The sequence below is a fragment of the Danio aesculapii genome, chromosome 2, assembly GCF_903798145.1.
Source record: "Danio aesculapii chromosome 2, fDanAes4.1, whole genome shotgun sequence".
In the NCBI taxonomy this organism is placed as follows: domain Eukaryota; kingdom Metazoa; phylum Chordata; class Actinopteri; order Cypriniformes; family Danionidae; genus Danio; species Danio aesculapii.
Genome location: NC_079436.1, coordinates 31867708 through 31890390, shown reverse-complemented (window position 1 = coordinate 31890390; position 22683 = coordinate 31867708). Strand labels below are relative to the sequence as shown.

At 34.9% G+C, this 22683-nt stretch overlaps 1 protein-coding gene across 1 annotated transcript in view; it reads left to right on the top strand.

Annotated features, from left to right (window-relative positions):
* asap1a (ArfGAP with SH3 domain, ankyrin repeat and PH domain 1a) overlaps positions 1-22683 on the top strand; it is a 96634-nt gene that overhangs the window by 53044 nt on the left and 20907 nt on the right. Inside the window, exons 9-19 of the mRNA XM_056477383.1 lie at positions 1268-1353; positions 1573-1648; positions 2007-2093; positions 6103-6203; positions 8285-8354; positions 14250-14337; positions 14513-14561; positions 16906-17069; positions 20088-20221; positions 21499-21590; positions 21962-22148. Coding sequence (XP_056333358.1) covers positions 1268-1353; positions 1573-1648; positions 2007-2093; positions 6103-6203; positions 8285-8354; positions 14250-14337; positions 14513-14561; positions 16906-17069; positions 20088-20221; positions 21499-21590; positions 21962-22148 — 1134 coding nt within the window. The remainder of the gene's footprint in view (positions 1-1267; positions 1354-1572; positions 1649-2006; positions 2094-6102; positions 6204-8284; positions 8355-14249; positions 14338-14512; positions 14562-16905; positions 17070-20087; positions 20222-21498; positions 21591-21961; positions 22149-22683) is intronic.

Genomic DNA, 22683 nt, shown 5'->3' with positions numbered 1-22683 from the left:
TAAAAACTCAATCTAGCAACATATGTTGCAATCCAGTTACGCTGATGATTCCTGCAAAGGTGTTAGATGTGGGATTTAAAACACGGTGGTAGCAATGTCAGTAGGAGTAGACTAGGGGGGTTATTTTTAAAAAATATATTTTTTAATTTCAGTCTTCTGGAATTTCGAAGACAAATGTTGGCAGTTATGCCTTAGTAGCAATTAAGCAAGTCCCTGTACAGCAGTGGTTTGCTTTGTAGCCAGTGTAAAACAACAATGTCATAATGGCTCATAATTTTATCATTAAAAAAACATCTAAAAAATATAAAAAGTGTTTTTATTTCAGGAAGAAATAAGAAATAACTTTCTCCAGAAGAAATGTTTTAATAGAAAATACTGTGAAAATGTTCTTACTCTGTTAAAATATTTGAAAAAAAAAGAATAATTTTACTGTATATTCACATGAATAATATTTATATTATTATTAATTATACTAATAATTTTGTATTCCGTCTGTACACATACAGTTGAAGTCAGAATTATTTGTCCCCCTTTGATTTTTGTGCTTTTCTAAATATTTCCCAAATAATGTTTAACAGAACAAGGACATTTTCACAGTATGTCTGATAATGTTTTTTCTTTTGGAGAAAGTCTAATTTGTTTTATTTCGGCTATAATAAAAGCAGTTTTTAATTTTTTAAAAACATTTTAAGGTCAAAATTATTAGCCCCTTTAAGCTATTTTTTTCCCCATTGTCTACAGAACAAACCATCATTATACAACAACTTGCCTAATTATTCTAACCTGCCTAGTTAAACTAATTAACCAAGTTAAGCCTTTAAGTGTCACTTTAAGCTGTACAGAAGTGTCTTAAAAAATATCTAGTCAAATATTATTTACTGTCATCATGGCAAAGATAAAATAAATCAGCTATTAGTAATGAGTTATTAAAACTATTATGTTTAGAAATGTGTTGAAAAAAATCTTCTCTCAATTAAGCAGAAATTAATGGGGGAAAAACAGGGGGGCTAATAATTATACAATACCTCCATGCAACTGATGGAGACTGATGCTAGGTTTTCCTTTCTTTATATTTCCTTATTTCTTATATTTTCATTAACCAGATGTGTCTGGGTGGAGTATTTGAACAAAATTCTTACAGTTGAGCAGCTTAAACCACTTCAAAGCAAGTGTGTATGTGTGTTTAGAAGGGTGCAGTGTCTCAGATGTAATTTCCTATTAGCAAACCAATGTCTCTCTGTGCTTTATTGTTCATGGTTCCCAACAGTACCTGATCAAAGTCAATGAGATTAAGACCAAGAAGGGAGTGGATCTCCTCCAGAATCTCATCAAGTATTATCATGCACAGTGCAAGTAAGTGTCCCTCAGTCCTGTTTTCCCATTGATGTAATGTAATCTATATTGTGATGACATATAATGATAGATCATCTTTGAATGTTTGTTAGTATAAAATGTAAACAGAACTGTGCAGATGTTTGCATATTCTAATATCTTACTGATCAATAGTATACAGCATTAAACTAATGCAGTTCAACATTTCATTTGTGCTTTTTTTTTGTTGCATTTTTTCAGTTTCTTTCAGGATGGCTTGAAAACTGCTGACAAGTTGAAGCAGTATATTGAAAAATTAGCAGCTGATCTTTATAATGTGAGTTCCTTTTTTATTTTGTGCTATTATGGCATATGGTTTACTTTTACAATATGTTGTTTATTCAGTAATAATGCAGCTCTTGTTGTGAGAGCATCATGCGTATATTAAATATTACAATAAGACATAAGCAGTATTAATATATGAGTCTTTAAGAGTGAAATATTATCTCATATTCTGACAGGATAAAGCAAAGCTCAAGTCAACCGTTCCTTCGAGCAAGTAATAAATGTGGCAGTGTCTCCTCCAGAGAGTGTTTACTATTATGAAGACATCTTGAAATGAGGAAATAGCGATGCATTTGTTTTATGTTGTTTATTTCACCCCATATTGAAACACTGCAAATCTGTACTTTCAGATAAAGCAGACCCAAGATGAGGAGAAAAAACAGCTCACAGCTCTCAGAGACCTCATCAAATCTTCCTTACAGCTGGACCAGAAGGAGGTAGGGATTATTTTGCAAATGAGGTTTTTTATTCACAATGTTTTGATGAGACACTTTAATCTGTTATATGAGATCTTTCAGAATAGCGGCATTGCATACATGATCTATAGAATCATCTTTGTATGCCAGGACCAAAAAAAGGGTACAATGCAAAAATAAATATAAATCCCAAAGCAATAAGCAGAGATTTTTCCCTTTGGAAGTGAGAGAAGAGATATTTGCTTCTCGCTTTTGGCTTTTACCTTTATAAAAACAATTAAAATGTTTTTTTAATTATTTTTTATAAATGTGTAAGCCTTTAAATTTCACTTTCAGCTGAATAAAAGTACTATAACCAAAATATCTAGTAAAATATTATGTACTCTCATCATATCAAAGATATTGGAAAGTTGTTAGAAATTAGTTATTAAAGCTATTATGTTTATAAATGAGTTGAATATTTTTTTCTTTGCGCTAAACAGAAATTGGGGGAAATAATTAATAATAAGGTGCTACAGAGTAAATTAATGAAATCAAATAAAATGTATTGTTTAAAATTGTTAGTGGTTTGTATGTAAACCATTAAATTATAGTTTATTGCAAAACATGCATGTTTATACACATAATGAAGTATTTAAGTGCATAAGAGATGAGTCTGCGTTAGCTGCAAATGTAGCTTGAACCATAAAAATAGATTCAATTATTTTAAATTCAATAAAAGCATATATTACTGATCAACAAACTCAAAACTCGTTCATTTATTCAAACATCTTTACAATTTATCAGTAATTGATTTTAAAAAACTGTTTCTCCATGGTGAAAATGAACTGTGCTTTTACTTCCAAAACTCCAAAGTTGTTGCACTTTATCAGAATATAAAGACCTTTTTGGGCTGTAAACAGTGAAATGAAATCAGTGTTGACATCTTTGCATGGCATTTAGTTGCATTTATATAGGCTTCATAGCTTAAAGATGCTATGAATGCATTTACATTTTACAGTGCACTCTTCTGAGATAAACATCAAGTCGAAGAAAAATGAATGCTGTCAGCTCCTGAAATTTTTGACATGTTTAAAAATAATCGAGAGCTTGTGCGCTGCCTTATTTTGCTTATAAATTCCTGTCACACAGTACAGCAACCACACAAGCATCAGCAATTTCCATGCAACTTCTCAGATTGGAAGAAAAAAATCACATACGAGTTCATACGACAGCAAAGTCGCAGTTGCTGCCTTCTTTATTGAAAGAATTCGTTCAAAATGGTTATTCATTCAGAAACGTTTATTACTGAGTCACTGAATCATTCAATGACTCATATAATTTCTACAGAAATTGAATTCATTTAGAAATGAAACATGACTCATTGGTAAACATGAAACATTGGTAGAATAGAGTAAAAAAGATGATATTGACATGTATTGAAATGTATGTCACTTAAAGAGGTAGTTGCCAAAAAAAAACTTGCTCTCCCTCGGGCTATTCTTTCTTCAGTAGAGCATTAAAGAAGATTTTAGCTGAACGTTATTCATAACTATTATTAAGCCTCAGCAAACAGTCTCCAGGGCATTTGAGCAAGTAGCAACAATAGGTTTACAAGCTGCATCCGGCATTAAAGAACTGAATGAGTCCAGATGAGAATTTGCGTTACATTTAGTACCTTAGAGAGAGACGTGTTTTCAGTGTTTGTGTGCTAGTGTACATGTTCTCATGAGAGAGAGAGGAAACGTGGACATGGGGATCAGGCAGTGACAGCACACGCTCTTTTGTAGAGCCCAGCGTTTGATCTTTTATGTGTTTTGTTTGGAGTCGATGTCCATTTGAACCGGACGTCTCTGGTCTCGACTGAATAACAATGCTCTGGGTTGTATTATCCTCCAACGCGGCTGTGAATACTTGCTCTTCATTTTATTCTGTGCACACTGCAAATATAAAAACAATATTCTGACATCTGCATTTCTGCATCTCTGTTTCTCTTTCACTGCCTTCCAACTGAAGTCTAGGAGAGTAAGTTCAGAAAAAAGCAAAAACATTTGCCAGATTACATTTTCCTCATCTGTATTTATTTATTTTATAATTTTTTAGTTTTCATTTTCTTTTAGTTTTGCATTTAGCTAAATATAAAACAATAAAATCTGATTTATTTACAGGGTTTCTGCAGGGTCTTGAGAATTATAATTCTTATAAATCTTAAAGAGCCCTTAGTATGCATTAAAAAATGTCATATTTTGGTTTTGGAGGTCTTCAACAACAGGCTGATTTGCATGCAAGTTCAAAAAACACTGTCATTGTCTTATAATATGCATTTATTTTTCCCTAACTATCCCAACAACTCACATATGATTCGTTCAGCAATTAATTTGTTCCCAAACCATGCTAATCTGCGCTGATTAGTCCGATGACCCAGTCTGTTGAGAATGGTCGACTGTGTTCAGCGTGAGACAAAGAGAAATACCCAGCACGGCTTATCAACAGTTTTGAAGTAGTCAGAGTGCAGAGTGTATGTGTGAGCCCAATGCAGGAATGCATTAAAGCAATGCAGTTTAACACCAGCATAATGCTCTGTTCTTAACCATAAGTAAAAACAGTGACTCACATTTAGTATTAATCCGCACAGTGGTAAAAGCTGAACTATTTTGAAACTTTACCGCTGCAGGTTTGTAGGAACAGTTCACGGTGGCCATAGCAACGACAAACGGCAGTAGATCGTGAGCTCACAAACGCATTTAAATCTGTCGCATTTTCAACGTGGTTTTAGATATGAGAATATAAAGAGTTAACCAGATACAGTACAAGCAGTTACAAGTAACAAAACACAATGAAATACATAATTTGCTTGCTAGAGAAAACAAAGAGGCAAATCGCATTTTAATCGCACTTAAATTACTTACGCTTGTGAAATGGAGGAAGAATCTGATCCATGAACTATGTACTGTAAAGTTCCTGTCATGCTCTGACAAAGTCCCATGCATCAATCGTTTTTTCTGATCCTTCCTTTAACAAACGGCCAATGAATCCCCCATTGTAAACATGTAGATTGCTGAAGCACTCATCAGAAAAATGACGGAACACAGCACAAGGCTGAGGCTATAATGCTAAGGTATTTTTGCAAAAATAAACTTCAACCACTGACTCTTCACAGCCTTATCTTTAGGTAAGGATAAAAAAAAAAACTAACTTTCCCTCACACTTTAGAGCACAGCGCCTTCACGACATGATTCAGCCGGGATCTGTACGTGTTTGTGGGCGGGGGTGGGGGTTTCAATTTTCCCGGGTCTGTGTTCGCAGCAAATTCGCGATAAATTGAACCACTATGAGTCGACTCTTTTATAGGTGAATCAATAGTTTTAAACACTGTGCACTTTTAAATTTAAGCCTTAGCTGGATATTTCTCTTCACTTAGAGCTGTGTTACACACTACATGGAAGGTCATTTTTAAAAACCCATAATAGGGGCTCTTTACATTTTAGACCTTAAAAAGTCTTAAATTCACTTAATTTCTTAATTTTCCTTTGCCCATGTAACATAACCTCTAAAACTTACTGAAATGCTCATACATTTATTTATTTATTTATTTATTTATTTATTTATTTATTTATTTATTTATTTATTTATTTATTTATTTATTTATTTATTTATTTATGTATGTATTTATTTATTTATTTATTTATTTATTTATTTATAAATATGTGTTGTCTTATTAAAATATATTATGTATAACGACTGCAAATGACTTCACCATTGTGATAGGGGTCTTAACTTTGACTTATAATGGTTTAAAAAAGTCTTAAATGTGACGTGGTTGAAGCTAGCAGAAACCCTGTATTGTCATTATTGTGTATACATTGGATGCTAGAATAAAATATTAACTATTCCTTTGTTTTACATAGTTCTTTGTACTTTTTTTTGACTTTTGGTTAAAGTTTATTGCTTCATGGTGTTTATGACTCAGTTTATGACTGTATATTGGCATGCTAATGTGCTCAGTACTGTTCATGGGTCAGATTATGAGTGTTTTTGTGATGATGTGCAGGATTCTCAGAGTAAGCAGAGCGGGTACAGCATGCACCAGCTGCAGGGCAATAAGGAGTTTGGCAGTGAGAAGAAGGGCTATCTCTTTAAGAAGAGTGATGGGTGAGTGCACACACTTCTGTGAATTGGAGTCTGATGTTGTGGTTGTTGTATATTCTGTGTAGAGGGACTTAATTGTCTCTTAATCACTGTGTCTAATGGAATTGGCTATGCTGTAATTGATTGATTTAGCATTAAAACAGTGTTACAGCTCTAGTGTCAACTCATGCAAATACATACAATACAAACATCATTGCTCAGAAACTCTTTTTAATTCAATAACATTTTTATAAATAATAAAAAACATAATTTCATACAAATTCACATGGTAATTTGTTAGAAAATGATGTCAGAATTATGTTTAAAAAACATTAGTGGCACCAATGCCAAGTTTGAACCTTTGATATATTTTTCATTCAAATTCAATAGTTAATTTGTTAGAAAAGAGTTTGTGATGCACACTATCCAACAAAATTGCAGATTTGTGGTAAATGAGAAAAGATGAAGATATAAATGTCTTCTAACTGTCAAACAACAGTCTGATACAGCTTAGATTTTATTTCTCTATGCTTTAGAACATATAATATTCAAAAAAATGTAATAACCACCTAGCATACATATCATAATTTACAAAATATTTAATATTTACAAATGTCTGGAATATTTAGAACTATAATCATTTGATGGCATATTATTAAATTTAATATAATGACAGATAATACAACTGAGTATAATCAATTATTATACATATTTAATAAAAAGTACAGGTCAAAATAAGCATGTTGTTTAATTTTTAAATAAATATATTTGTTGTGCTGAAGAAAAATATGGCATAATTTCACCCGTCTTTTGACATTTATTTTCACAAATGCTATTTGAAACATTACCCAGCAAATAATTATGTGTTTAATAGACGTCTAATATACATCTAAAGCTTGGCTAAAACAAGGCTAAACTTGGGCTGTAAGTGAAAATCTAATAGACATCTAAAAATAAGTAGTCGTCCAAAACCCACCCAAAACTAGACTAGTCATCAAATAGACAGAATAGACAGACTTTGTTGACTTTATATGTGTAGTCATTCATTTCTGTTTATTTGATGACTAGTCTAGCTTAGGCCTATTCTTAGACATCTTGTAGATTTTCACTGACAGCCCAAATTTAGCCTTGTTTTAGCCAAGATGACAATGTTTAGACATCTATTAGACATCTTTTAAGAACAAAAAATTCTTGCTGGGTAAAGTCGACACTTTTAGCATTTTATTTACTTTATATGTGTCTAATATTACCTTTATAGACATAATTTGGTGCAGAAATGGGAAGTTTCACCTTTGACTCTTTTAAATAATCTGGTTTTGTGGTCTCATTTTGTATAAACATTTCAGTAATTTGCTGCACTGACCAAATTGAACCGTTAAAACATTTTATTAATTTAAAAGACATCAATAAATATATTATATAGCTACACAGTAGGAAATAAATATATCGCAGCTTAGGGAATTTAATAAGATTGTCGATCACCTAACATAACCAACTCCTATTTCAATTCATCTTTTTTTCTATAACACTTTCACAATGTAAATTGTGTCAAAGCAGCTTAACATAGAAGTTCTAGTAAATTGAAACAGTGTCAGTACAGTTTTCAGAGTTTAAGTTCAGTTTAGTTCAGTTCAGTGTGGTTTAATTTTCACTGCGGAGAGTCCAAACACTGAAGAGCAAATCCATCAATGTGCAGCTCCACAAGTCCCGAACTATGCAAGCCAGACGACAGCAGCAAGGAACAAACTTCACCAATTGACGAAAGTGAAGGAAAAAAAACTTGAGAGAAACCAGGCTCAGTTGGGCATGACCATTTTTCCTCTGGTCAAACTTGTGCAGAGCTGCAGTCTAGGCACCAATTTTAAACCACTATATTTGCAGCCTTTTGTATAAATTTTGTTCTTATTGTTTTGTATATATTTTCATGTGAACAGGATTGCATGGGTTTCAAAGTTCATTTAGTACCTTTAATTACATTTTTACTTAAAAAAATGTGATAAAACTGAATTTTTATTCTTCCTAAATGAAAAAAAAAATCCAACTTTCAACTTTCCAATGACCAAAACCTGTTGCTAAGAAAGAGTATAATGATTTTCTTTCGGCAGGATCCGTAAGGTGTGGCAGAGGAGGAAGTGCTCAGTGAAAAATGGCATCCTCACCATCTCTCATGCCACAGTGAGTACTTTTAATTACCTCGATTACAGAATAAACGGACACTTTCTTTTGACTAAACAGTTAAACAACACGGCGACTGTAGTTTTCACACTTTTAGTCAAAACTTGCCATGTAAAGGTGAGCACAGGGGGGTTGGTGATGCCCGGTTACCATAGAAACATGCACCCAGTGCGGTCTGAGTCATACACTAATGATATTAGCAGGAACGAGACCCAGCGTGCTCCGGGCCGCAGGTGGTCTGTGAGTTTCCTCATGTAATCTGCTGTGAGGACGCTGTTGCTCAGCAGACGCTGTGTGGAGTGAATGCATTTCTCTCTTCAGTCTCTGCGCTGCTGCATGCTCTTATTCCTGTCTGATAGCATTTTAATGTGCTGCAATTTTCTGCCATCACATCTGCATGTTTCATCAACAAAAAAGTGCTGCTATTTTTTTGTTTGCAGTCACCTTGGGTTTAATGAAATGATTTTGTTATTGTTTTGTTGTTCTTGATAATTATACAGAAACAGCAATGAGTCATCATAGGTGCTACATTAATAATGCATTTGAATATTTACTGAATTTATTGAACATTACTATTGTTTTTTTTCCGTTATCTGAAACTTGGATACTCAATTTGCAGCCAGTTACGTATTTCTTATAAACACTAAACATTTTTTTTTGTAAATATTTGAAGTATTCTTTCTACAATGCTGCACAGATGCCATGTATGAACTAATTGGCAGTCCTTTTCTTCATCACGGCTGTTATTGTTACCATTATGGATCTGTAGCCATCTGTTTTACCGCACTGCTTCTAGGAAAGGATTTTTTCCCCAAGAGGTTTTTCTTTTTTGTAGACAAAACCTGCAAATCATTCTCTCTATGTACAAAAAAGCATCACTTTGGTTTAAGGACACTGTAGACTTCACTGTAGACTAGCTGCTTATGCATATTAACGGCATATTGGCTTTTAATTAGTGCTTAAAAAGCATGCATTAATGCTATAGGTAGGCCCACACGGAATCTGCGCGCTCAAAATTCCGCAGATTTTTAGCCAATCATTAATTCTGTTTATTTACTTGAGTACATGTGTGTAAATCTACATTTATTCAGTTTTTTTATTAATTACAGTAATATTATTGACTAATATGAAAATGTTCATCTGATTTATGTACAATGCCGTTTGTACAGTAATATTTTCTGTCTTTTAGTAGATATATTATATGAGAGACTTGCTTTGTTTACCAAATAAAGTGAATCTAATTGGACTTTTAAACAATAAATAAAACTTAAAAAGATATAATTTTTTATTTCACATATTAAGATTTTAGTTATGATACTCCCAAAATAATTCCGCAGAAATCCGCAGATTTTTACCAAAATTCTCCACAGAAATAGCAAAAAACATCCGCAGATTCCGTCTGGCCCTAGATATAGGTTTTCGCACACTGAATCCGAAATTTTCATCTGTAATTTTTGCATGTTAAAAAATAAATTCAACCTCACGTTGAGTGAATCGCATTGACACACTGCCTCCGAAACTTTCGTCCTTCATTAAAACATTCTAATCTATGTTGTGCCGAGAAACACACCCATGCTGTAAAATGCACCCCCTCTGGAATGTGCATCTATTAACTGAAATTGATTTAAAAAATAATAATAATAATAGAGTTATGACACTAGTGAGAGTGAGTTTCATGAATGGAACCTTTCCCTTACAGAAGATATATAAATAAATACATAAATAAATAAATAAATATATAAATAAATAAATAAATAAATAAAAATTGACTTTAAATACAATACCGATGAGATTAAGTAAATTGTTCAATGTGTGGTTTAGTTTAATTTTATTAGTTTCAATTTTATGTGTTCCATGTAGCCTAAATGTCTTTTTAAAACCCACCAAAAAGGCAAATTTTAGGCTACGCTACAGTCAATATTATTATTTTACATTTATTTGTAAACCTAGTGCTTTTTAAAATGCAAAATAGTAATAATTTGGCATTTTAATTAATTATGGCCTTGGATTAAAAAAAAAAAAGTAGACTGGGAATGTTAATGAAAGTCTATGAAGGGGTGCGTTTCTTGGCACAACACCGGGTTAGTTTTTTTCCACTTTTCACATCCGAAAAAGTGCTTTGAGAGTTGGTTTAACAGGTCAGAGCCACCATACAAGTGAAAAGCTAAATACAGAATGCCATCATTTGAGCCACAGATAACTTTATGACAGACACAGTGCATAAAACAAAAACAGAATCTGGCGGACAGTTGAGAATGTGTGACTAAATTCAGTGATTGGCGCACCTCTGTCCTGCTGCTGTTTGGTGGTGTGTGTGTATGTGTGTTTGTTCATACATTTGACGTACTGCCCATAGACATTATAATAGAAAGCATGGTTCACTTTCAGTCTGTTGCTTCGACACGTCAACGCGACCGCCATCCATTATAATGTCTATAGGTACTGCCAGTCTCTATTCAGGATTCGTTTACGTATGTGAATATGTAAAGTATCACAAGCAATGTACCAAAATTCCACTGATTTTCTGAAAAAAATTTTCATTTGGAGATAATCCAGCGCAGCTCTTTGATAATGAGCTGAACTCTCCTTCCTCTCTATGCAGTATTGGATGAACACAATATGTAGTCTATTCCTCTTTTTCATCTTCTTTGTAGAAGAGAGAACAGTATCACTGCTTGAGTTGACTCAGAAATGTTTTGTCTTTTTTCAGAATAGATTAATTAATACGTATTGGACTCAGTGTGCTAGATTTGTTTACGTGACGAATTTTTCGCATATGAATAAGAAAAAAATGCATTCGAAAAGTTTGCACTTTAGTGTGCAAAAACCTTAAGGAAGCAACAAAATAAAAAAGAGCTGAAACTGAAAACAGAAATTCATGATGCGTTTGGCTGAAAACTAAACTGAAAATGCTTTGTAATAATTCTTAAAATTATTTAATAAAAATCTTTTTTTGAGTAAAATTTTATTGACAGTGAATGAGTCAAGATGTGTCATTTTACCAGCGTTGCAATGACAGCACAGTAGCACTTTTGAAAACAGCAGGAACAGGTATAGCTACTGTACTACATATTCTGTTGGCTTGTTATTTAAGCGGACTTTATTTTTCAGAGGAGCATGTGCGGTACATGCATAGATGGAATATCCACAGATTTACAGATTTAGCTATTTTGAACTTTGACCACAGTACACATGCAGGCTATTGACAGTCCACTCTGCTGCTCTTTCACTTTGGTCAGTGCAGCAACAAATAATGCGCTGAAATGAATGGGTTTCATAGCATAGTGCTTTCCGTTTCTGGTGTAAAAGCTTTGTCAGACCGCACAGTGGCTACAGCTGAAGGGAGAGTAAAACCAGCACACTTAGTTTAACATAGCCTCTTTTTTCTGCATCATATATTTAAAATTTTATCTGAAAAGGCAACTTTCCTGAAGACTTGACGCATGTCTAAATAATCCTACCCAATATCAAACTTTACAGCTAAAAATAATAATCATATTGAAATGTTGCATTGTTGTCCTGAATGTTAAGTAGATCCAATTCATGCTCAATGGAAAATAAATTATGACACAATATGACACTAACTTACCTGTGTTTTTAAACGTTGCATGATCTATTTATTCATCTATTTTCATTCAAAAACATTCAAATACCATTCTGACATTCAAATAACTATGCAAATGACTAATATCTGTATTATAATTGGCCAATAATTGTTTAATAATTAAAATACTGGTCAACAAGGCAATAAACAGTGTTTATTTCATAAACAGTGGCATTTCAAAGTGCTTTACGCAAACAAGAATAAAAGAGACAAGTATAAGAAAATAAAAACAAATAATAAAAATGATTAAAAACAGATAAAAACAGATTAAAATGTGTTAAAAACAGGTTATAAAAGAAAGAAAAAGAAGAGAAAAACATAATAGTGCGATCTGTTTGACGTAGCACAGTGCTCATTCAGTAAAGGCACAGCTAAACAGATAGCACATCTGATCATTTCTGGAAGCTGATTCGTGCAGCGAGGGGCGTAGTAGCTGAAAGCCCTGCTTTGACTGAACCCTTGGAATTTCTAGTTTATGTGATCCTAAAGATCTGAGTGATGTATTAGGTTTGTATTCTGTGAGCATATCTGTAATGTATTGAGGTCCTAGGCCATTTAGTGATTTATAGACCAGTAATAATACTTTAAAATCTATTCTGAATGTAACTGGGAGCCAGTGTAAGGACCTGAGGACCGGTGTGATGTGCTCTGATTTCCTGGTTCTGGTCAGAATCCTGGCCGCAGCGTTTTGGATGAGCTGCAACTGTCTGACTGTCTTTTTGGGAAGGCCAGTGAGGAGGCCATTACATTAATCCATCCTGCTGCTGATAAAAGTATGAACAAGTTTCTCTAAGTCTTTACTGGAAACAAAGCATCTAATTCTTGCAATGTTTTTGAGATGATAGTATGCTGATTTACTAACTGCATATATAATTTCAATATAATTGATATATTTATTTATAATTTCAACCTGTGCTTCCAAGTCAGTGTTTCGTTCTTTCAAAAGCCTTGTCTGATCCGATTCTGGAATGCCTGTATATATCTGTTTGCTCCTATGTTCACTGTTGCTTGCCTGACCATTCTCTGCATAATAAAACCTGCTTTTGGATTCCTGTTATCAGTGTCACTTCACGTTACAAGCAGCAAATAAATTAGCAAACAGTTTAGCTTATTAAAATTAATAGCTATTCTGTTATAAAGAAATAGAATCCAGTTATCAAATCTTATTAATATTTTCTTCACTGTATCACTTACACATTCTGACTTAAGAGCAGTGAATGAATCTCTCATTAATTTAGATTTTTCGTTTGATTACATTAAACAACAGAGGCGCACATCTAACGTTATAATGAAAGCATTTGATTGCTTTCCTAACTTTTTATGCTCATTTTGGACAAAAGATCAAAATCTTTAGATGTTATTATTATTAATTATGTGTATATCTCTGTTCAAACCTATGGTTCAAACACCCAAAACTCAGACTTTCGATCCGCTTCAAATCGCGTGTACAGAATCCGTTTGGGAAACAGCGTCTATTTATGACTATGGAGCGCGTCTGACAGTCACGCACCACTATATGACTGTTTTGAGGATTGCATATGAGGGGCGATGGCACCTGTAATGAAAAGGAAGGAATCCCGCCATTTTTATATTTATTTTAAAGTGTTTTCATCCCTAAATAAAACGAAAGCACAGAACAGACTCCCATTTAAGAGCAAGGGGCATTCCCTTGTGGTTTGGCGGTTTTGGTTGCGTATAAGGAGGATCAGCGTTTGAATGTTTATTGCCACCCTTTATAGAAAGATTGAAAATATGGGAGAAATAAGTGAAAATACCTTCACGGGATGATAGTGGGATAGAACTAAAATGTGGGAGAATCCCGGGAAAAACGGGAGGCTTGACAGGTATAACAATAAGACTCTGGTATACTTCAAGCAAATATATTTTTCTTTTAAAAAGAGGTTTGAAAAGGCTGAGTGATTTCAAAACACAATGATGAGAAAGAAGAAATGTTTTGTACTGCAAAACAAACTCAAACCCAACTTCATTTTTTGCTGGATTTTGTTCGAGATAACATAATTTCAGTTCGTTCTTCAATTTCACTTGAAGTATACTGGGGATTTTATGGGCACAGTTGTCCATGCCTATCTTTCTGCACATTTTAGCTCCAACCAGCTCCAACTTACTTTCCTAGGAGAGAGCCTATAGACCTTGCTTAGTGGATTCAGGTGTGCTTTCTTTTTTGTGTGTAGTATTTTTGGACATCCCTTCCTTAGTTATATTTGTCCTGTCTCTTGATGTGTGGGTCCCACACTCACTCGCTAACTGTAATTACTGTACTCCCTGTCCAGTCCAACAGGCAGCCGGTGAGACTGAATCTGCTGACCTGCCAGGTTAAACCCAGCGGAGAGGATAAGAAGTGCTTTGACCTCATCTCTCGTGAGTGTCTACACAGAAACTAAACTTCAGAGTACTTTCATGCGTGCCGAGTGCTCGAAGTGTAACTCCATTACTGAGCCAGAGAGCACTCAGTGCAGTGTTGAGGGACTGAAGGCCAGTTAGCGTAATGGACTTTCTTCATCCTAATAATCTCTCTGCCTCTTTCCCTCTGCAGATAATCGAACATATCATTTCCAGGCAGAGGACGAACAGGAGTTTGTGATGTAAGTGTGAATGTGTGAGGTCGAGATCTCCATCTGTTATTTCCCTCATGTGTGAAAATGAGATGTGTGTATCTGAGCTTCTGCCTGTTAACCAGAGTAGTTTGTGCCTGTGTGTAGGGCTAGAGCTTTGTAAGTTTATATACAGTCATGGCCAAAATTGTTGGCGCTCCTGATTTTTCTCCAGTAAATCAAGTATTTCTCACAGAAAAGTATTGAATTAACATGTTTTGCTATATGCATGAGTATTCCCTTTGTGTATATTGGAACAAAACAAAAAAGGGAGGGAAAAAGCAATTTTGACATAATGTCACACAAAACTCCAAAAATGGGCTGGACAAAATTATTGACACCCTTCCTATAACCACTCTTCCTATGCAAACTTCTCCAGGTCTCTCATATTGGATAGGCACCTTTTTTCAATAGCAATTTTAAGATCTCTCCACAGGTGTTCAATGGGATTTATATATAAGATTTGATATATATACAGCTAGCAGCTAGCTCTCTGCAACTCTTACATGGTCGCCCACTGAAGCTAAGCAAGGCTGCACCCAGTCAGTACCTGGATGAGAGACCACATGGGAAAAGCTAGGTTGCTGCCTAAAAGTGGTGTTGGTGAGACCAGCAGGGGTGCTCAACCTGCAGTCTGTGGGTCCTAACGCCCCAGTATAATGAAGGGGACTCTATACTGTTCAGTGAGCGTCATCTTTCAGATGACACCTGATAAACTGAGGTCCTGACTGTCTGTGGTCGTTAAAAATCCCAGGATGTCCTTTGGCCACTGGCTTCTGTCCATCATGGCCTCCTAACCATCCCCATATCGTAATTGGTCTCCTCTCCACCAATCAGCTGGTGTGTGGTGTGCAGTCTGGCTGTCTTCTTGTCAGGTGGATGCTGCACACTGGTGGTGGATGAGGAGATTCCCCACAAAAATGTGTAAAGCACTTTTAGTGCCCAGAGTGCTATTTAAATGTAAGGAATAATAATAATAATAATAATAATAATTATTATTATTATTATTATTATTATTATTATTATTATTTTTATTTTTTTTATTTTTTTATTTTATTTATTTATTTTTTTTTTTTAAATCAGTAAGATTTTATTTGTTTAGCGAGGAAGGAATAAATTTATCATTTATAGTAAGAACACTTAATTTTATCAGAGATTTTTTTATTGTTTATGTTATTTTGATTCAAAGAATCTTGAAAAATATATATGCTGCATTTCTGCAATAAATAAACAAGTAAATAAATAAACAGATGTTCTTTGAGCACAAATAAATGAAAAATATTTTTAAAAATCATGTTGGACTGAAGGCTGGAGTGAAAATTCTGCTTTGCTATTATAAGAATCTGTTACATTTTAAGTTTGTAATCTTACTGGGGTTTTTTTTGGTCATATAATTTCCAAAACAATATTTTATAATTTTAAAATGTTTCATTACAGAAACAAAAGAAAAAATCGTGAAACAAATTTCTTATCTCCAAAGGTTTTAACAGAATAACAAAAAAAACATTATTAAAATCATGTTGAGACTTCTGTTAACTTTCTGAGTGAAGACACAATCTAATTGATCTAAACAGATTTATTGAAAAAGTTTGAACTGAAATTAACTACCAACTCTAATGCTGCTTATGCTATTTGAGTTTCAATTATGGTCCCTCAGCCAATCCATCTCATTAACACTTTATGATAGTAATTGTAAAACAAACATCACTACTTGTTATACACTTTTTACACACATATACACTTATAACAACATACTTCACATGCCAATTTGCACATAACAGCTGCACATATGATGTATATAGTAATATACCTGTACATACACTTGTCAATTTGCATATTTGCATTCACTACTTACTTCTATTTTAAAAATATATTTATTATCTGTTTTTTGTCCTGTCTCTGTAATTCTGTTGCACTGTAGAAGCTCTGTCACCAAAACAATGTCTTGTATGTGTGAGCATACCTGGCAATAAAGCACTTTCTGATTCTGATTCTGAATCTTAAAGTTGACTTGCAGGCAAAATAAAAAGCTTACACAAGTTTATATCCAGCTTCTAAGTGCATATCCAGCTTAATATTAAATCTCCATCAAAATCATTGTGCTGATTTTGTAAATATTTACTATATAACATGTAGTATATTCTGCTGTGTATTTCTAAGCTTCTAAGTGTCTGTTGTCAATCGAATATGAGCATAACACCTATATATTGATATAAAGACTAAATGGTTGTTTGTGTATAAACCGGTTTTCATGTGTATGTGTGAAATCACATGTGCGTGTCCATCTGTGGTGGTGCGTTTAATGCATTTAAACACGTGCCTGTGTGATGTGCAGATGGATCTCGGTGCTGACTAACAGTAAGGAGGAGGCTCTGAACATGGCATTTCGTGGGGAGCAGAGTGCTGGAGATGACAGTTTGGAGGACTTGACCAAAGCCATCATCGAGGACGTGCTGCGCATGCCTGGAAACGAAGTCTGCTGTGACTGTGGGGCTCCAGGTTAGCCAAGTATTAGGTTTGAAAGTGTTATTGCAATAAGGGCTGCACAATATATAGTTTCAGCATCGATATCGCAATTTGCGAATCTGCAATAGTCATATCACAGGATCTGCAATGTAGAGCCGCGTTTATAGTTGATCAGAAATTACAATTCAGGAATTTAGGAGTCATTTCAAATTGTAACCTCGGAGCGAAAGCTTATTATTTGCATTTGTTTTTAAGGCCCGTGACTGTGTAAGCATTTCAAGCAAATTTAAGACAATTTGGTACAATATATTTAACATTTGTAGACTAAAGATTAATTGTACAGTATAGTTATGTACACAATGAAAACGATAGGTTTATTTTACATTTGATTATTTCATTTCTGTTCCTGAATACTGTCCGACTTCTTAGAAAATTATAAATCATCTGTGCTCTGTTGCATTTAACTTGCTTGTTTATTTTTAATCAAATTTTATGCAGATACACTCCTCTACAAAATCATCCAAATCAATCTAAAATTATTACTTCTTCAAAAATAGAGCAGTTCTGGTGAAAGGGTATTCATATTTGAATACATAAATGGAAATGAAATAAAATATTGCAATTTTTTTTTTTTTATATCGTGCAGTCCTAATTGACCCTTCGCTAAGCCCCATCCTCTTTAGTTACTGTTGTTACACCTGTCAAGCTTTCACGCCTGGCACATCTATTACAATAAGTACAGTATGTGTCGGTGTCAGACATTCCCAGGGATATAATTAGTCATTTTTGGCAAACAGGTGAGATATCTGAGAAAGCCAGACAAAAAAGTACTGAAGCATGCATTACAGGTATATATATATATTCACGACATAATACGCAACTGCTTAGAAAATAATTTTATCAAAACTGAAGCTTGGTCAGCCTAGCCACCTCATACGCTGACCATTCAACAGCTTAGTTCATGCACAGCAGGAGAGGTGACATTTAAAAATAATCTAATAATTATAAATTAAACCGTGATTTCCCTTTTTTAGCTAAAAAGCCTGATAGATTAATTGTTGTGCAATGAAATATAGCGTTACTAACCGACAAGGAAACACGCATGGAAAGTGCTTCTTCATAATTCATTCATAGAAAGAGCAGTCAGAAAGGAGAAATTGATGGATTTGTGCCGAATATTAGCTTCACTGACCCAATACAATGTACAATACCTAAAACTGTCAGCATGTTTGTGTGCTCTTTATCCAGTTTCTATTCTAATTTGCAGCTAAGTGGAAAAAATAAATAAATTGAAATACAAATCAAAGTATAAATAGCAGAAGTGAACAAATAGATTTTCCCTACCAGCAAATATTAATCAGACACCAAATATAAAAGCAAACACTAACCCGGTATAACACCGTCACCAATGACTAAATCTCTAAAAGACAGACAAAAACATCAGTGAATTGTAGCTCTGACATAGACATGAGGGTTATGAATGACTGAAAAGCCGCTGCGGGTGAAGTATATTGATCGCAAGTGCTCAGATTGTGATTACATCTTGGTTTTGTTCTGTTAATATGTAATTTCAAATATTCGTAGCTTGAAACAGATGGAAATATGATTGCTATTAGTATGATTACTGTTGCGAGGGCTTAAACGGAACAGTTCTCATAATATCGAGCGAAAAAAAAGAAAGACAGGGAAACATAACCTGCTTTGTATTTTTGTAGGAAACACAGTTTAGATCTTTTCAGGGTAACATGTGTGTGAGTTATTGCCGCCTATCACTGAATGTGTCAGGAATATCAAAAACAAAACCAACTTAACCCCGGTCTTTTAGCGCCCCTGACAGAGCTTGATTCACGCCTGGCATTTCTCCCCTTGAGTTTTAGGTTTTGGAAAGGGAAAAAAATCCACCACCCCGCCTAATCTTTTAGGATACCGGTATCAGATTTGCGCAATTCATATGCACAACACTTTGGCTTGTTTCCCTCTCACGAAAGCTTGACAGACCTGCGAGTATGGTTGCTAAGCCACGATTGGTGTGTAGCGGTTCTCGGGTGTGGCTTAGCGAAGGGTCAATTGCAATGTAATCTGACACAACTTTTCCTCTATTTGTCAATGGAGTAAGTAGGGATACAATCTATTTATAGATTCATTGAATCCTTTAGATTTATAGAATCCTTTAAATCGATTCACTATATCGATGGCCAATTATGCATGGACATCATTTACATGCATAGTTTTGAGATGATTGTGTCCAAACATTGGCCATTTTACATTCTCAAGAGTTTTTCTTATAATTCAAAATTGGAAAGAAAATGACACAGAGTAACAAAACACTGCTCACGTGAACACACACATGCACCAGTTGCCAGTGTTAAACTACTGAGACTCTATTGACGTTGTATATTAATATGTACATTACATTTAATGATTAAGTGCTTCAATTAGGAGATCAATCGTTGATGATCCTTACAATCCTACTAGCCCTTTATTCACAGTAAAATCATTTAATTTGTTGGTGTATGCTTGTGTAATGCTGGTGCATTAATGAAAATTATCTCATCATCTACTCTCCCATGTGGTTCTCTTGATGGTTTTAAACTCCCATGTGGTTTTAAACTTTCATGAGTTTCTTTCTTCTGTTGAACACAAAAGAAGAAATGTTGAAGAATGCTGGTTGCTGGGACCCACCGACATCTATTGTAGGAAGAAAAAATACTACGGAACCAGCTTCCAGCATTCTTCAAAATATCTTCTTTTGTGTTCAACAGAAAAAAGAAAGTTAAATTGGTTTTGAACATGTGAAGGGTGAGTAAATTATGATAGAATTTTCATTTTTGCTTGAAATATCGCTTTAAAATGAACAATTAACAGTTTAATTGATTGTTAATCTAACTGGAAATCAATCATGGGAATTCCTCTATTGTAACCAACAAGTTATCAAGACAGGGTTATTATAGATGTTTGCACCACCTTGTGGCTCACAAGTGAATGGCAGGACACACTGCCCTCCACAGCTACAATAAAAGACTGAATGTTCTCCCATTCCATCTACTTTAGAGCCCAAATGGTTATCCACTAACCTTGGCATCCTGACGTGCATCGAGTGTTCAGGGATCCACAGGGAAATGGGAGTCCATATTTCGCGCATCCAATCCATGGAGCTTGATAAACTCGGAACCTCTGAACTCTTGGTAATATAAATGTTCATATATACATTATTTACAAATTATTATCACTATTGTGAGCTCTTGCTTGTCAAATGTTATTTTCATAAAGAAATGAATACTTTTATTTAGCCAAGATGCAGTGGTAGTATAGACATTTATGATGTTACAGAAGGGTGCCGCAGTGGCGAAGTGGGTAGCGCTGTTGCCTCACAGCAAGAAGATCGCTGGTTTGAGCCTCAGCTGGGTCAGTTGGCATTTCTGTGTAGTGTTTGTATGTACTCCTCCTGTTCACATGGGTTTCCTCTGGGTGCTCTGGTTTCCCCCACAAGTCCAAAGATATGCGCTATAAGTGAATTGGGTAAGCTAAATTGGCCGTAGTTTATGTGTGTGAATGAGTGTGTATGGGTGTTTCCCAGTGATGGGGTTTTTGTTGTTGTTGTTGAGAAATCAGCCTTTAAAATATGTATTATATTTGAAATTCACATACACAAACTGAAAAAGTGTGATTAACACTTAACCATCTACTGGGCAAGGAACTTAACTTACATTGATTACAATATATATTTAAGTCATAAAAGTTCAAAAGTCTGGTAATTAATTCTGGTAACTCTGGGTTTGCCGATGAGTATTTTGATAAGGGCCCTATAAAGGGTTAAAGGTGTATTTTGGACATTTTTTTTAATTATTGATTTAGTCTGAATAAAAACTTTACATAAAGCTGAAAAAAATTATAGGTGCATCAAAAAACAGCATCTTACCTTAAATAGTCTTACGGATCATAAATTTATAAACAATATTTACACTTTAATGACTTTTGTTTTTATTTTTAGATCAGTTCTTGGCTGAATGTGTGTCTACTTGATGCCACACACAAATTCTACATTCATTCATTCATTCATTCATTCATTTTCCTTCGGCTTAGTCCCTTTATTCATCAAGGGTCGCCACAGTGGAATGAATCGCCAGTTTATCCAACATACGTTTTACACAGCGGATGCCCTTCCAGCCGCAACCCAGTACTGGGAAACACCCATACACTCTCACACACACTCAGGCCAATTTAGTTAATTCAATTCACCTATAGCGCATGTCTTTGGACTGTGGTGGAAACCGAAGCACCCGGACGAAACCCACACAAACACTGGGAGAACATGCAAACTCCAGACCCAGACCCAGCCAGGATTCAATCCAGTGTCTTCCTTGCTTTGAAGCGACAGTGCTAAACATTGAGCCACCGTGTCACCCAAATTCTATATATGCTTGGTTATGTTAACTTACAGCCTCTTGTGATCTCTCCACAGCTGGCTAAGAATGTGGGTAACAGTAGCTTCAATGAAATACTAGAAGGGAATCTGCCATGTCCTTCACCAAAGCCAGCGCCATCAAGTGACATGTAAGTACTAGCCTACCTAGAAAACATTAAGACATGTAGACAGCCATGTCTTTAGAGTAGACCATAGAGTAGCTAAAACTACTCTTTTGACCCTACAAGTGCAATTAAAACCATCAAATTTATATTGATATTTATGTGATTGATATTAATTAACAAAACCTACCCAGAAAAAAATATTTTACCTTTTAGAATTTGCATAATAAACCTAAAAGCTCATAGGAGTTCAAATATACTTTGACTAAAAATTAAATCATCCATATTTCATTATATTTAGCAGAGATTTGTTTCCAGCGAAGGACGAAGATGAATTCTTCTGATGAATGTACAGCAGAATGTGCTTTGAAATGCTGTTTTGAAATGCATCCCTTCAGGACTGAGAGGAAGGAGTACATCAATGCGAAGTACGTGGAGCACAGGTTCGCCCGGCGGACGGCCACTACAGCCACAGCCAGACAGGGCGACTTGTACGAGGCGGTGAGAACGCGAGACCTGATGGCTCTCATTCAGCTTTATGCAGATGGAGTGGAGCTAATGGATCCTTTCCCAGAAGCAGGACAGGTATTGATCTCTGACTAATAGTTTGTCATGGACTAAATGATTTATACGCTCCCTATTTGGAGAAATATGGTCATTTGTTCATCTGAGAGTATATCAGCTGACTTCAGGACAGATGACTTGTGCTGCTTCATCCAAAAGGGACCGGCCTGAGGTTAAAGAGTTTTTTCAGTTCTTAGCAAGGCTTTTCAGACTTAAAATCTGTATGTAAACTCTGAGTAAAGAAAATGTTGGGGTTTTAGGAAAGAGCCGCCCCAAAAAGCAACAGAAATATTTTATATGAACTACAGTTGTCTAGAATGTGAAAAGTGCTAAACATTGACAACTTTCTAAATGTTACTTAAGTCAGTGTTTCTCAACCACGTTCCTGGAGGACCACCAGCTCTGCACATTTTCAAAGTCTCCACCAAACACACCTGATTAGGATCACCTGCTTATCAGCAGAGACAAAAAGACGTGTAATGGGCTTGACAGACAAAGGAGACATCCGAAACATGCAGTGTTGGTGGTCCTCCAGGAACGTGGTTGAAAAACACTG